This window comes from Ambystoma mexicanum, chromosome 5q (genome assembly GCF_040938575.1).
Source record: "Ambystoma mexicanum isolate Mex_15411 chromosome 5q, UKY_AmexF1_1, whole genome shotgun sequence".
Taxonomy (NCBI): Eukaryota; Metazoa; Chordata; class Amphibia; order Caudata; family Ambystomatidae; genus Ambystoma; species Ambystoma mexicanum.
This window is the reverse complement of record NC_090933.1, coordinates 1082199915-1082213457: the sequence shown is the minus strand read 5'-3', so window position 1 is coordinate 1082213457 and position 13543 is coordinate 1082199915. Positions and strand designations below refer to the sequence as shown.

At 39.9% G+C, this 13543-nt stretch overlaps 1 protein-coding gene across 1 annotated transcript in view; it reads right to left on the bottom strand.

Moving 5' to 3' along the window:
- FER1L6 (fer-1 like family member 6) overlaps positions 1 to 13543 on the bottom strand; it is a 1078814-nt gene that overhangs the window by 253085 nt on the left and 812186 nt on the right. The window contains exon 33 of the mRNA XM_069621590.1: positions 1347 to 1517. Within this exon, the coding sequence (XP_069477691.1) occupies positions 1347 to 1517 (171 nt within the window). The remainder of the gene's footprint in view (positions 1 to 1346; positions 1518 to 13543) is intronic.

Below are 13543 nucleotides of genomic sequence, written 5' to 3'. Positions count from 1 at the left end.
ATAGCATACATTAAAATATGTTTGCTATGCAAAATAGATAAGTAAATAGTTACAAATTAAAGAGATTATCGCAAACATAAACCTCTTGATGAACAAAACGTGCTCTGCTCCGTTTTTGTAGGGGTGCGTGCCAAAATAGTTCTTCCAAGTGATGATGACCTAAAATCCCACATGGAACAGCCTCAAAGCTAAAAAGTTAATATATTCTTAGTTTGAAAGGAAGTTCCCTGGCACATTACAATATACTTTGAGCATATGAATGTGTCCCAGCTCGAACTTCACCACATTACTCTGTGCCACTTTCTGCCCACCCCAGGAGCCCAGCAAATGATTTGCCATTTTGGAAGTTGGCATAGATATTACATGGGGAGATAGGAGGCTTTGCAGGGCCCTGGGTTCTGACAATCCTTGAATGGAACCCGAGGATTAGGCTGCAGTTCCACAAGTGTGTTTCTCATTTTGCATATTGTGCTAATTGCTAGTGATTACACAGTAAGGGGACAACCTGTAAAACTGAAACATCATATCAGTGCTCACAGATATAAAAGATCATTGCTTTTCATCTGTGTGCAAACATTTCCAATAACGATACATCATGTATGTGGGGTGTATATTTGGCAAAACAATCTATTTATAAAAGGAAATTATTTAATTTCGATAATATTGCAAAATGGCTACTTTAAAAGTGTTTCAATGTTGATTACTAATGATCACTTCCAGTACATATTGCAGTCCTCCTAATATGAAAGTTACACATGTCTTACTGAGCAAAGCACATTATTAGCACCTAGAATGAACATATACATTATTTGATAGAAGTGTATCATTCCAAGATGAGTACGCTCGTTAAATCTTGTTGTACTCTTTCAAAATGCCTCAATGGGAACGAAGAACAAGCTTAATACTACCATTGCAGGTTCTTGGCTGCTTTGCATAGAATCAAAGAACATTTTGGGAATCTATGAATGACCACAGCTTTTATTATATTTGTTACATATGTGCATGAAAGAAGGTCTGCATGCTTTAATTGCTAAGTACATATTGCACACCCCCTTGGATCCTATTTTTCTTTTCCTAGCACTCACCCTAACATTAACGTTTTTGTTATCCATCAAGCCATAGAGCGCAAGTATGCCTGATGTTTAGAAGTGGAAGCAGAGCTGTGCATATGCTCTGTCCCCAATGCAAAGACATCCATAAAGAGTCATACATACAGGGTTATAGCTTGTAGACAGGTTTGGATGACATGGCTCATTTACAAACTATACTGTTTCTTCATCTACATACAAAACAAACCTTGTCTGCTGATCACATGCATCAAGAGCAGCTTGTAAAAATGAGCTTACATTTCATATTGGCTTTGCAAGCCACAGGTAGCCCGATGCCGGCTGTAGAAACGATTCTCCAGATCAATTTTTGTTTCTCCAATGAGGTCATCTGATCCAATCAAGTCATGGTCATATATCAGGATTGAGAGCAAAGACTCCTTGGGGAAGCTGGCTTGAAATTCAAATGATCTAGGGTGCAGAGGAAAGGTTATGTTAGTAAAACTCTTCAGGCATTGCAAACTGCTGGTTGATCCCACTGAACAAAAGGAAAGCATGTCATCTGTTGATTTGGTGAATATTCAACAACCAACTCTTATAGAATGAATGGAAATGTGACCAATTTGATGAGTAAAAACCATAAAAAATTACCACCAGGACGAGTTTAGAGCAACTGAAAAGGGAGGAAGAAAAGAAAATTCAAAGGAAAGGCAGGGCGGGAGAGTAATGTTGATTTACATTCTGATTACTTTTAGTTTTAGAAGATAAGGTGAGGCCAGGGAAAAAAAAGAAAAAGAATGATGGATAGATGAGGAGATATCTAAGGATTAGTATTAACTGTTAAGGTAAGAAGATAAGTGGAAGGCCAGAAGCAGATGAAAAGATAAATATTGTAAGAGGCAATGCGAAAGGTGACTGGAAAAGGTTTTTTTTTTGAAAGATATATACATTGAAATCAAGATTGAGAAAGTGATAAAATAGTACTCTAATCATATAATTAAATATATGTCAAAACAGTTGTCTTGATCAGAAATTAAAGTTTTTATTACAGTATATAAAAAGATAGCTGACTGTTTAAAGACCACATTTTTCTACCAATATAATGTTCATTGGTGCCACTAATTTCTATGGGGTAGGAAAACACAACCAACTATGGCTATGGAGAGGTCTAATGGAGGCCAAGGGCCAAGAGCTGGTTTTAACGAACGGGACATTTTTTTAAGGCATAATTATAGTATTATGTTTTTAAGTAGCCCTATCTGTGGGATTTCTTCCAGTTCCCAGCATAGTAATTATATAAGAAATAAACTATCACCTACTGTATGGTATAAGGATATTAAAAGTCACCATGGCACCGCAGACCAAATAGACGCACATAGTCCAAGTTCCTTCACAAAGTCATGAAACTGCATGGTGATTTGCAAGACCCTATTTACGTATGCTAAGGGGGGTTGTATGCCCTTTAATGCATGAGTGTGCGATCACCCCCTTTGATACTAAGTCACTTGCATCCTCTACTACAAGGCTCGGGAGCCTGTGGCTCTCAGGTATATGGACTACGACTCCCATTGTCCCACATGATTGGCAATACTGGATGGAATTGATGAGCATTGTAGTCCCACCCATCTGCAGAGCCAAAGCTTGCAGTCTCCTGCATACAAGCGGTTGAAGAAAAGAAATATTGTGCAGCTCGGATTGTTTTGCAAAAAAAACTATAATTAGCTTAATTCAATATATTTAAACATGTTTTTAGTTTGAACTGAGAGATAGCATGTAGATATTGCTCTCATTTGTTAAACCCAGTGAACATAATAAACATACTATCATGAACATTACTAGTTAATGCCTGGAAAGTCTCATGGAAATATATTTTGAAAGAATCTCAAAAAGCTAGCTACAGTTCTAATTAGTGCTCCATTACTAACTGGAGTTCTGCTTATTGCAGGCTCAAACAGCAGGTATAGTGAAGTCACAGCTCAACTGTTGTTAGTTATTTAAGTTACAGTAGTTACTACTCAACTGTAATGAGGAAATGATTTAGAGTTTACTGCAGTCTGCCATTTATTATAAATGTCATTATTATCCAATTTAATGGTACTCAATTTAAAAACCTCAGAATGGTGATGGGCTGAGCAAGCCCTGCTAGTATTCGAACTTGTAAACTGCAGGCTTGCTAAACATCTGAGGCAGTGTCCTAATTCACTGAGCTTTCTTCCCTCCTGGATTGAGTCTTGAATTGTAGTAATTACTAAAATAGCCCAATCTTGCAGGGTCTTTTTTTTTTTTACAATCTGCAGAAAGATACACTTTGAAAACATATATGGTTCTTGAAATTCTGCTATCGTCTAATGCTGTATTATTATCTACAGTTCCATAACTTTTAGCACTCTTAGTTCATATAGAACTATATTAGTATTTTTGTCTGGGCATCCTATCTTCTCGCCCATCTAAAGAGTATGCACTACCGAACTGTTTATTTTTAAACACTTATAAGATAGTGGTGTTCAATCTATTTGCTTTTCAAGTAAAATTGAATATCATAAAATGTTTACTTAATTTAATGTTAAACGTTTCGAGTATCAATTTGTTTATATATATATACAAATACTCATGTGTTGCTTTTAGATCTTCTTTTCAGATCTTCTCTGAAACAATGTATATAATAAACTATACATTTTTTATGTAATCCTAATACAGATAAATTATGGAGGCTAAATAAAGAATAAAGAAAAGTGGTAAATCTGGCAAGGGTCGTGAACCATTAAGAAAGTCCTGATACTGAATAATTTAGTCTATTTCACAAATATACATCCTATATATTAGGTTTTTTTTTAAGTAGATTGCTTTAGCTAAAATACAATGGCCCAACCACCTTTCACACTGGCTGCCCAAAACTTAAAAATTCATTAGATTAGAAAAAAAGGGTGATGGCTGATCACAAATGCACACTACACTAACTTAGGCATCAATTGATGATGGCAATGATGGGCCATTGCTGACAATAAGGTGATTCCAAATGTCTGCCTTTTACTTGATTATATTGGAACTAAAGCCATGGAGAGAAACATGCAGGATAGCTGACTGAAAGCAGGATGGTGGCAGGACGATGTTCATTCCCGCATAGTACTTCACTGATTCTGCTTCCCTTCAGAGGAAGAGAGGGTGAGACGTGTTTTCCCCAAGAACTAATCATGTCTTTCATTGGAGCGTGTATTTGGGCCACTTTAAACATTAATTTAGAGCTTTTGGAAGCAGGCGGCATCGGAGAGAAGTAACATTACAATAGATTGCCTTTCACCGACAACGCACAGTAATGCTTTGAAGTACAGTAGATTAAAACCAGTACAGTTACTGGTCTCTGGAGTACCAACCTTGCAACAGGTAGTTCATCCTTGAGTAGAACGTGATAGGTAACAACCCAGATGCTGCCTTTTTAACATGCAGCATCACCCAAAGGATGTGAGCTTGACCAGGAAAGATCACCTTAGTTTCCTATTTAATCAAGTAATAAGGAAGGAAACCTGGTAGAGGTGCTGGAGGAATATTACAGAAACATCCCTGTAGTGGGGCATGAGGTCACGTTAAGTGAAATTATGGTACAGCGCGTCAGATTCACAAAGGTTTACACTGGTGCATAAAATGAGATGACTGTAGTCACTTGATAAACAATACGTGATTAACACAACCTTAAACTGGAGACAATATGGGAATGCTTAGCTCATCTTTGAGATGCCATTGAGAAAATGCTTATGAAAGCCATGTGCATGTGAGCGGCTGAACACTGCTCCAGGTATTGACAGATTATCTCAGGTTTTAGACATGAAACAAGAGCAAGGTAGCAGGTGCAATTCTGGGAATGCTCACATATATCTCCTCATCATCATCATCCCCAGCACAGATCATTGTGAACCAGGTCCTGAGTGCACTGGACCTTTGTTGAGGGTACAACAACAAGTTGGATAACTATCCCGTGTCTTATGGGACCACATCAAAATCAGTATTTGTTGGGACCAGGTTAAAGACATATACAATCTGTGATAAACTCTGGAATTAAGGCAGCGTGATGCTATTCGCCTGCATTCACTGCCACATGACAACCTTGAAGGCTTGGGGTTCCTATAAGTAGTTTTCTGGCAAAAAGAATTCATTCTGAGACTTTAAATGTCACCCATTACTCAGATAATCAGAATTGGGTGTAGGACCTCCCCAACATGCCCGTTGTTGAAAGGGCTTTTTATAGGCACAGAGGAATGGAACATGTGCTCAATACATTTACTGGTCAATCTTTCTTAAACTGTATGGATGAAGCATATTAAGGGTCTGGCATACAGAGACACTGAATGAAAGAGTATACTACTATGAGAACCACTCCTCTCCATGATATTTTCTGTATGTTCTGGAGTTTGTTATTATTTTCGTATGTAATATCTTTCAGTTTACAGAGAAAACCAGGTACAGGCTCAATAATATGTTAACACAACATTTCCTTTGCTGAAACATGATTATGTACAATGACGATGGCTCTCTAATACAGTTTGTGAGAGGTCCAATTATTGTTCAAACGGTTTTATGCATGTGTAGTTTGGAGTTAAAGTATGTGCACTCCAATATGGAGGTTATCCTGTACTGCCTATATAATGATTTGAAACGATTTCTGAATATTATAAATGCTTGTGGTTGTTGAGAACTGCCTGGGCTGCATTGGCCTGCTACTACTATACTGCAAGGAGGAAGGTTACCTGGGCTCTAATTGGTCGTTCCTTGAACTAAAAGCTGACTCTGCTGGTTACCAGTCATTTGGTCGAAAACCAAATGGTCGAATGACCATTTGATCGAAGTAAAATGGTCGAAAAAAAAGGTCACATTTTTTTTATTTTTTTTTATTTTATGGGGGGTTCTCCCAAACCCCCTTTTTCTTTATTAAAAATACTTTTTAAGCAACCAAAACTAAAAAAATATATATATATATATAAATAAATAAAAAAATTTGAGCTTTTTTTTTCCGACCATTTTGATTCGATCAAATGGTCATTCGATCTTTTATTTTCGACCAAATGACCGGACACCAACTCTGCTTTATCAGGTTAAATGTGCATCTCCCTACACTGCTGATCGAAATATAAATACATACAGGGAAGGTCAAATATCAGGTGATTTATCACAGACAACCTAGATGGTCACCCCTCTATATATTGTAAGAGTGTGTGGGTAACTGTCATTCATGTGGCCATGTGAACAAAAGAATTCCAAATAAACTATGTGCTGTTTTTTTCAAAACTTTTTAAAATGTCAATTTAACTTGAAATGCTTCACAAAATAAAGAGCCTGAATCTGTTTCTAACTTTTATTAGGATATCCCCATTATGTTTAAAAATGTGTGACAGTACGTTAAAGTCCGCTAGACAAACATTTCCTTGAGGCAATGCATGAAGAGCGCCCCAGTACAATTAGGTTAACAGTGTGTTTTGCAACTGTGTAGTATGTACTAAAATCACTGTCTGACACAATGGTCCTTATCATCTCTGCTTCCAACGTATATTAGTAAAACCCGATTCAACTTATCTGGGGCCGACCCTGTCACTTTCTCATGATACCAGTCACTCTTTTTGCACAGCCACCCCAACCCCTTTTAGTCTGGATGTCATGCACATCATTCAACTCATGCGTCCTCTATCTGCCTCATCTCAACCACTGCAGATGGCTCTCCCACATACTCAGGCTCTTAATCCTCTCAATCGGCTTGGATAGAGTTGATCATGACACCCTTGTCTTCACATTGTACTCCTTACGCATCAGCGGCGCAACTCTTGAGTTGCTAACATTGTATATCGCAGACCAGTACATTTCTCTGTCCTGGAACTCCTTAACTCTGCACAAAGCCCTCTCACCCATCGCACCACAGGCTTATCCCCTTAGCCTTTCCCCCCTTGACATCATTGCACTTGCACAGTCTTACAGGAACCTTGTGGTTAACCTTTTCAGTCACGCGTAGCTGCCCTCCATCAAAACATGCATTCCACTGCTTATCACTACAATAATCTCATCACTTGGAAGATGTAGTCCCAATCCTTACTCCAAGCTCAGCTAAAACTCTGATAAACTAATTGTTTGTGTACACACAGCTCTGTTGTAATGTCATCTACCCTGGTCCTCAAGATACTACTTTCTACTCTTTGATAACGTCTGAACCTTTGCCCCATACACACTATTCAACCTCCTAAATCTCAAATACCTCTTATTACTATTATATTAACTGTCTCTCTTTCAATGGAAGTATGTCTTAACATTCCTCAACATGGCCTACAACTCACTCAAAGTGCTGTCTCTAATGCATCTCCCTTGTGCTTTATCCCTATATATCCGACATCCCCCCTCCTCTTTCTGCTTCACCTTAGACAACATTGTTCCTCTCTCCAATATAAACAACAAGTAAGGGCAGATGTGAAGTGTTTTCATCTGAGAGGCTTCTCTAACCATACTTTATAACAATCTCTCTTTAAAGTAGACACAAGAGAACGAGCATTAGAACTAGAGAATGAGGGAGCATTTCCGCTGGTCCCTAAAACAAATATTATACATTTCTCTAATCAGAGGGCAAGTTTCCAGAAGAACATAGACTAGAAGATCCAATTTATCCCAGGTTTAATAATCAACATTGCAATATTTCTAGATGTGTTGCAAAGCCGTGGTATGTACCACTGTCAGACCCTATATCCATTTTTGCCAGCAAATCTGACTATTTCCTATTGCATTTGTAAGGTAATTGGAAAGATTGTCACTCCAAGCTTTCTTCACGAATTGACTTTAGCATTCTAGGGAACGCCTATCATGGTTGACATCTCAAGCTGGGACTTTCCACAAACGTAGTCGATGCTCTGTGTAAGGTACTTGCAATTATTGGCAAAATCTCTGTATTCTCCGAATCTTGATCAGATTATGTTGGTGTGGTGTCCCATTGGTACCTTAGATGAGCACATAATTCTGCTTAAATGCCGTATTAGGCATACTGCGGTGCCTCAATTTAGCAATTAATTGCAAGAACATAAACAAAAATCAAGATACGACACTGATGTGCCCTAATCGCAGAAGAAGGATCGTGGTGGAACACATACATTATATCATAATATTGTATGTGTTTTGCTAGCCATAGACAGTTGCAAAGATAAGTCTTGCCTTGAAAAAGCAAGAATGGGTGAAACCCATTGCCATGTAGTTGGCATGTGAAGTAACACGTTCACTTTAAGGGAACTACCCAGGCATATGTAGTGCAACGTTCAGTTAGAGAGCACTACCTAGCTTTTGTTTCTGAAGTTTGACTGTGTAAATGTGCAAATTATGTTTCACCATACTAACAGCCACACAATATATGACAATAATATAATGTGAAGGGTCTACTGCAACTATACGGGCATTGTAATGTGAACTGATTCGCTGCCATATAAACATTGGTTGAGACGATTACACAGAAACACTTTTGCTTATTTCTACTTACCATACTACATGGACATGAATATAGAAAGTTTCCTATGAGTCCCTAAAGTATCTTCCCGCCGCACTCAGTGCACTCAGTGCATGAGCGCTAGCAGAGGAGATCAACCTTTTTCTGTAACTCAGTTTAGCATTTGGTTGTAGGCTAGTTTCTCCTTGAACCTTAGCAGCACCGCAGTACAGTACCTTAACTGTGCAAAGCCATCAATGGGGGTGCAGCCTGCCAAGATCTGACTACCAAACCTTTTCGAAAGAGTGTCAAGAAACATGCAGCCAATAGTTTAAATGTTGACATGGATCACCATGTGTTTTTATAAACGGTTCCTATAGTTGAACAAATGCCCTCGGTGTGTTTAATTTAATTGATTTTGTTTGGTTTCAGCTGGCATCCTTATTTCTATTAGAGTATTAGAGTGCCTATCTACATTTGAACATAATGCACATATATACTTAATAAGGCGATGATCCTAATTTCTCCGGCTCATTGTCCTTTTGTGATGTTGTATGTAGCAGGGCAGCATGGAAGGAGTCATGTGAAACCTATTCATTGATGGCACTATAACTCAATCTATAACTACTCTTCACGGCAGGCTAAACCAATCTAGTACCACGTGCATATTTGTAAAGCTGGTGTATTTGCCCTGCATAATTGACTTAGTGATCTATCTTGATGATTTCGTTGGTACTATATGTATTCATACAATTCCCGAATGGTAGAGTTCTAGACCCAGCGTCATTGCCTGGGCCTTGTACTCCAGTGCTTCTACCTAGGAGGGGTCTTCCTCCAGTTTAACACAAGATTCCTTCCTGTTTCCTCAGACACAGATTTGACATTTACATGAGTTGGGTTGCTTTTCTCTGGCTACATGATAAAGGTCTGATGCCCGATACATGTGGTGTTTATTTGACTTTTCCAGCCAGCGATTGAAGTAAATAGATTTTTTAGAAATTGTATTGAATATCATAAATGTTGGATTGCATAGTAGTTAATTTGATTGACCTAATTGAAATGACTAATGGAATTAACGGTTTTAGTTGATGTTGTTTCAGTGAGAGTTTTTACCTGGTTTTTACCAAGTGCTGCTTGTACTTGCGCGCTGCACTTTATTTGGCAGACTAGCTTTGAACTATAATTACTGGGCTGCACTGCCTATGTGGGTCTGGACATCTCTTCACCGCCCGGGCATGTTTATAAGTGTTTGCTGCGTGTGTGCGCGAATAGAGAGAGAGGAGTCCTACCCAGAGGGAAGCCTGTAGTGGCAGAGTTACGCTATACTGTGGAGCCACCGGTAGCATGGAAAAGCAGAGGATCGAGAGAGCCGAAGAGCGGCCAGCACCGAGCACAGCGATACAGCCATGAAGGAGATGGGGATGGAAGAACCGTCTCATTTTATGGCATGGTGGGCCTGCCGCCCAGAAACGAATACCGAGACCGGAATAGAGCAGAGGAACGAATCCTCCATTCGGGGTATGAGGGCCAACAAATCTGCACAGATGGGCAGAATCTGAGAAGCGAACGTTTCTCTAGTGGAGACAGTGAAGAGAGGAATGAAGCGGAGGACCAAATCCTCCATTTGGAATATGAGGGCTGATGAACCTGCTGAGATGGGTAGAATTCGAGAAGCAAATACTTCCATAGTGGAGACAGCAAAGAGAGGAACAGGTCTTAATGTCAATGCTGCAACACCATCGTGCTGGAGCACACCCAACAACAAAGAAGGTACCAAGGTTGCCCAGCTTGGAGGGAGGCGAGCGGGACGCAACACGAAGAAGACGTATAATGGGGAGGGTTCCAGAAGCTCAATTTATGAACATTGTCAGGGGCCAACAATCGAAGAAAACAAAAACTAACAGGGGTCTTGAGAGCCATGAGTAAACAAGGAATCTTCTTCAACTGATAAAGAGAAGAGAACAGGGAGGGTTCAGTGAGTCTACTCAAGGCTCCGACATAGGGGAGGAAAGAAAAGGCCAAATTGGTGGACAAGGAGGAAGGGAATCCTCGCTCCCCTTTAAGGACAATAGACATTTGGTTTATACAGAGACTTGCAACTTTTTATGAGGAGCCTAAAGAAAGACCTAAGGAGTTTGCTTTGATGAGTGGTCAAGAGTGTTTCTTTGTTGAACTGTGAACACTGCCTTGGAAGTGATTGCAAGAACATTGGCTGGATATAGCCTGAACAGAGAGGCCATGGTTCTGGCATATTTTTCTGTTGTTTTGTTAAAGTAGTAGGGCCAGATATTGGATAGGTTTTGGACTGAGGACTATCTTTTTCTATTTTTACAGTAGACGTGCACCCTAAGTTTTAGTTCATAAGTAGGTCATTCCTTCTCAGCAGTAGGGACAGATAGGTATTTTTCTTTTAGTTAAATAAAACAACCGGAATATGAGATCCCTGAATCTTCCTCCTCCTTCTGGTTCACCACAAAAGGCATTTGTGGATACAGTTTAGCATTCACCCAACCTCTGCCTTTTGGGGTGTGTCTGTGACAGCTAATAGTTGAGTACATCCCTGATTGTGCCACATTTCCACTGCATCTCCACTGTCCTGGCACACACCAGGAGCAGGATAAAGCACAAAGCAGGCAGGTGTGTTTGCAGACCCGGCTGCCCTGCGGGGCGGCCTCTGTGTAGTCACACACTGCAGGTTTGGAACTGTAAACACATCATTTCAGGTGGTGGGCTGAACAAGGCACGTCGTTGGGAAATGCACCTCTTGCGCCTGCATGGCTGGAGGTCTAACCCCAGCCTTCCAACCACATGGGTGCAGTGTGCTCATGCTGCTGGACACTGAGACATGTATAGGGGCTTCAGCTGCATGGCAGTCTCTGCGGGCTACATTAAACAATTAGTATATTGCTTGTCACATCTTGCAACCAGAATATTTCATACATCACTCTGTTAGAGCCAATCTCATAGAAGCAATAAGAAATAAAAAAAGAAAATAGTTGGCCTTATTATGGCATATTTTGTTTTGCACAAATTATACTTCTTAGATACCCTTGAGAATCCATGATTGTAAACTGTTGCTTTTAACTGATACAGAGTAAATGAATTAAAATAAATTTGACATTTTATGAAAATCTATCTACATGGCAACTACTGATCCGTATATGAGATTAAAGAAACGATTATAGCTCATTGGTCTTATTCTGGTCAACTATTTGAAGGGTAAAAGACAAAAAAATCTACTTTTCATATCTTGTACTGGACTAACTGAAAATCTTTTGGTGAGATGATGAAATACATTAGCTTTCAAAGTTCTGCAGGTGTCGCCTCCAGATGGTGGCCACAACAACAAAATGAGCAACAGAGAAAACCAGAGTGCTGGCCATTAGCGAAATTGCTTCTATCCCTTCTGTCCTAAATACTTTAAAACAGTGGTATTCAAATTTGTTATACCGAGCCCCCCTGGAGTAAACATGTTATTTACTCTAGATGAGCCAGGGTCTGTCCTTGGGAGCCCAGGCTCTTTACAATATAAGCAGATTGTCTACTGCTTATATTTTCTATTAAAAGCAGTCATATTAATCATTTTTTATAGTACAGTCATATTAATCATTTTTTAAAGAGTCTGGTTCTCCCCCTGGACATCCTTAGCCACCCTAGGTTGGGGGGGGCAGCCCCCCCTGTTTGATGACCACTGCTTTAAAGTCTAGCAAAGGAAGCAGACAATGCAGGGTAGTTCATGAACACTAGTTTAATCTGACAGTGGAACACATTATTTCAATGCTATTTGTTGCACGTAGTTTTGCATTTGGGGAGCCGACCCTCTTCACTTTGTTGCAATACAGGGGTAGTATTGAAGGCCACTGATAAGGTGAAGAATTTGGAAAGAAATGTGTGTAAAATTAGCATGATAGCTCTGATATTTGTGAAGATGTAAAGTTATTTTTTGAAAAAATAGTTTTCTTAAAATGGAGATATGCAACCCAGGATGCCATGCCAAGCAGTCAGTGATTTGCAACTTTCGGGCTGGGGTGATTGATTAGGTCTACGTGGAAATCGGACTCCATGGGAATGACAAATAACCGTTCCACCGCCGCCTATGATCTCCCGGGGCACCGGTATGTCAGGCGACAGATACAGTGTTACAGGGTCAGCGGTAACACGCTGCCTACTGGCGGGGTTTACTGCTGACCCCATAATGAGGCCCCTTGTGTATAGCCACATCAGTTTCTGGTCCCAACTTCTGTATGGAAAAATCAGTCTTCCACGGCTTTATAAAAAGAAACAGTGCATCCGAACGGGGTGATCTCTCTATCTGAAATTAGTGACACCATAGGTTCGCTGGCATCCAGTCAGGCACCAGTCCTGTCACGCTCTTTTAAACCTATGCTGAAAAAGGAAGACTAACCATGGGCCACGTATGCACTGATGAAATTCCATCAAGAGGGATTCATAGGTCTGGATACTGAAAACATGTTTCATCTGATCCAGTAGGACTCTCCTTATACATTAATAATAATAATTTGGCATTTATATAGCGCTACGAACCCTCAGGTATCTGAGCGCTACTTATTATTACCCACGGTGTGTGGCGTTCATTTATCAACCTCAGAAAGATGAAAGGCTGAGTTTGGCCCCGCCAAGATTCGAACCTGCGTTAGCAAGCTCTGCACGGATGTCAAAGCGAGCGCTATACTCGCTGTGCCACTTGACCATTGAAAAAGGAACCTGTGGTACATTTTGCTAATCCCTTGTCACTCTTTATTCTCATTCTAATGCTAGGATTTCCTCCAATAGAGTGTTCTCAGACCCCCGAATCGACATCTGAGGGCACCCATCAGGGATTCCCCTCTCTCCGATGTTTTTCAATTTGGCATTTGTGCCATGTTGTCATGGAACCTGTGTATCATACTCCCTACTTCGAGTTGCTATGGTTTGATTTTCACACATCTTACAAAATTTCAATTGTGACATTATTCAATTCTTTATTGCGTGACCCAGCTTCAGCAAGTGAAACTTTACACACATAAAACAGAGATAAAACAAGCAAGCGAAACATACA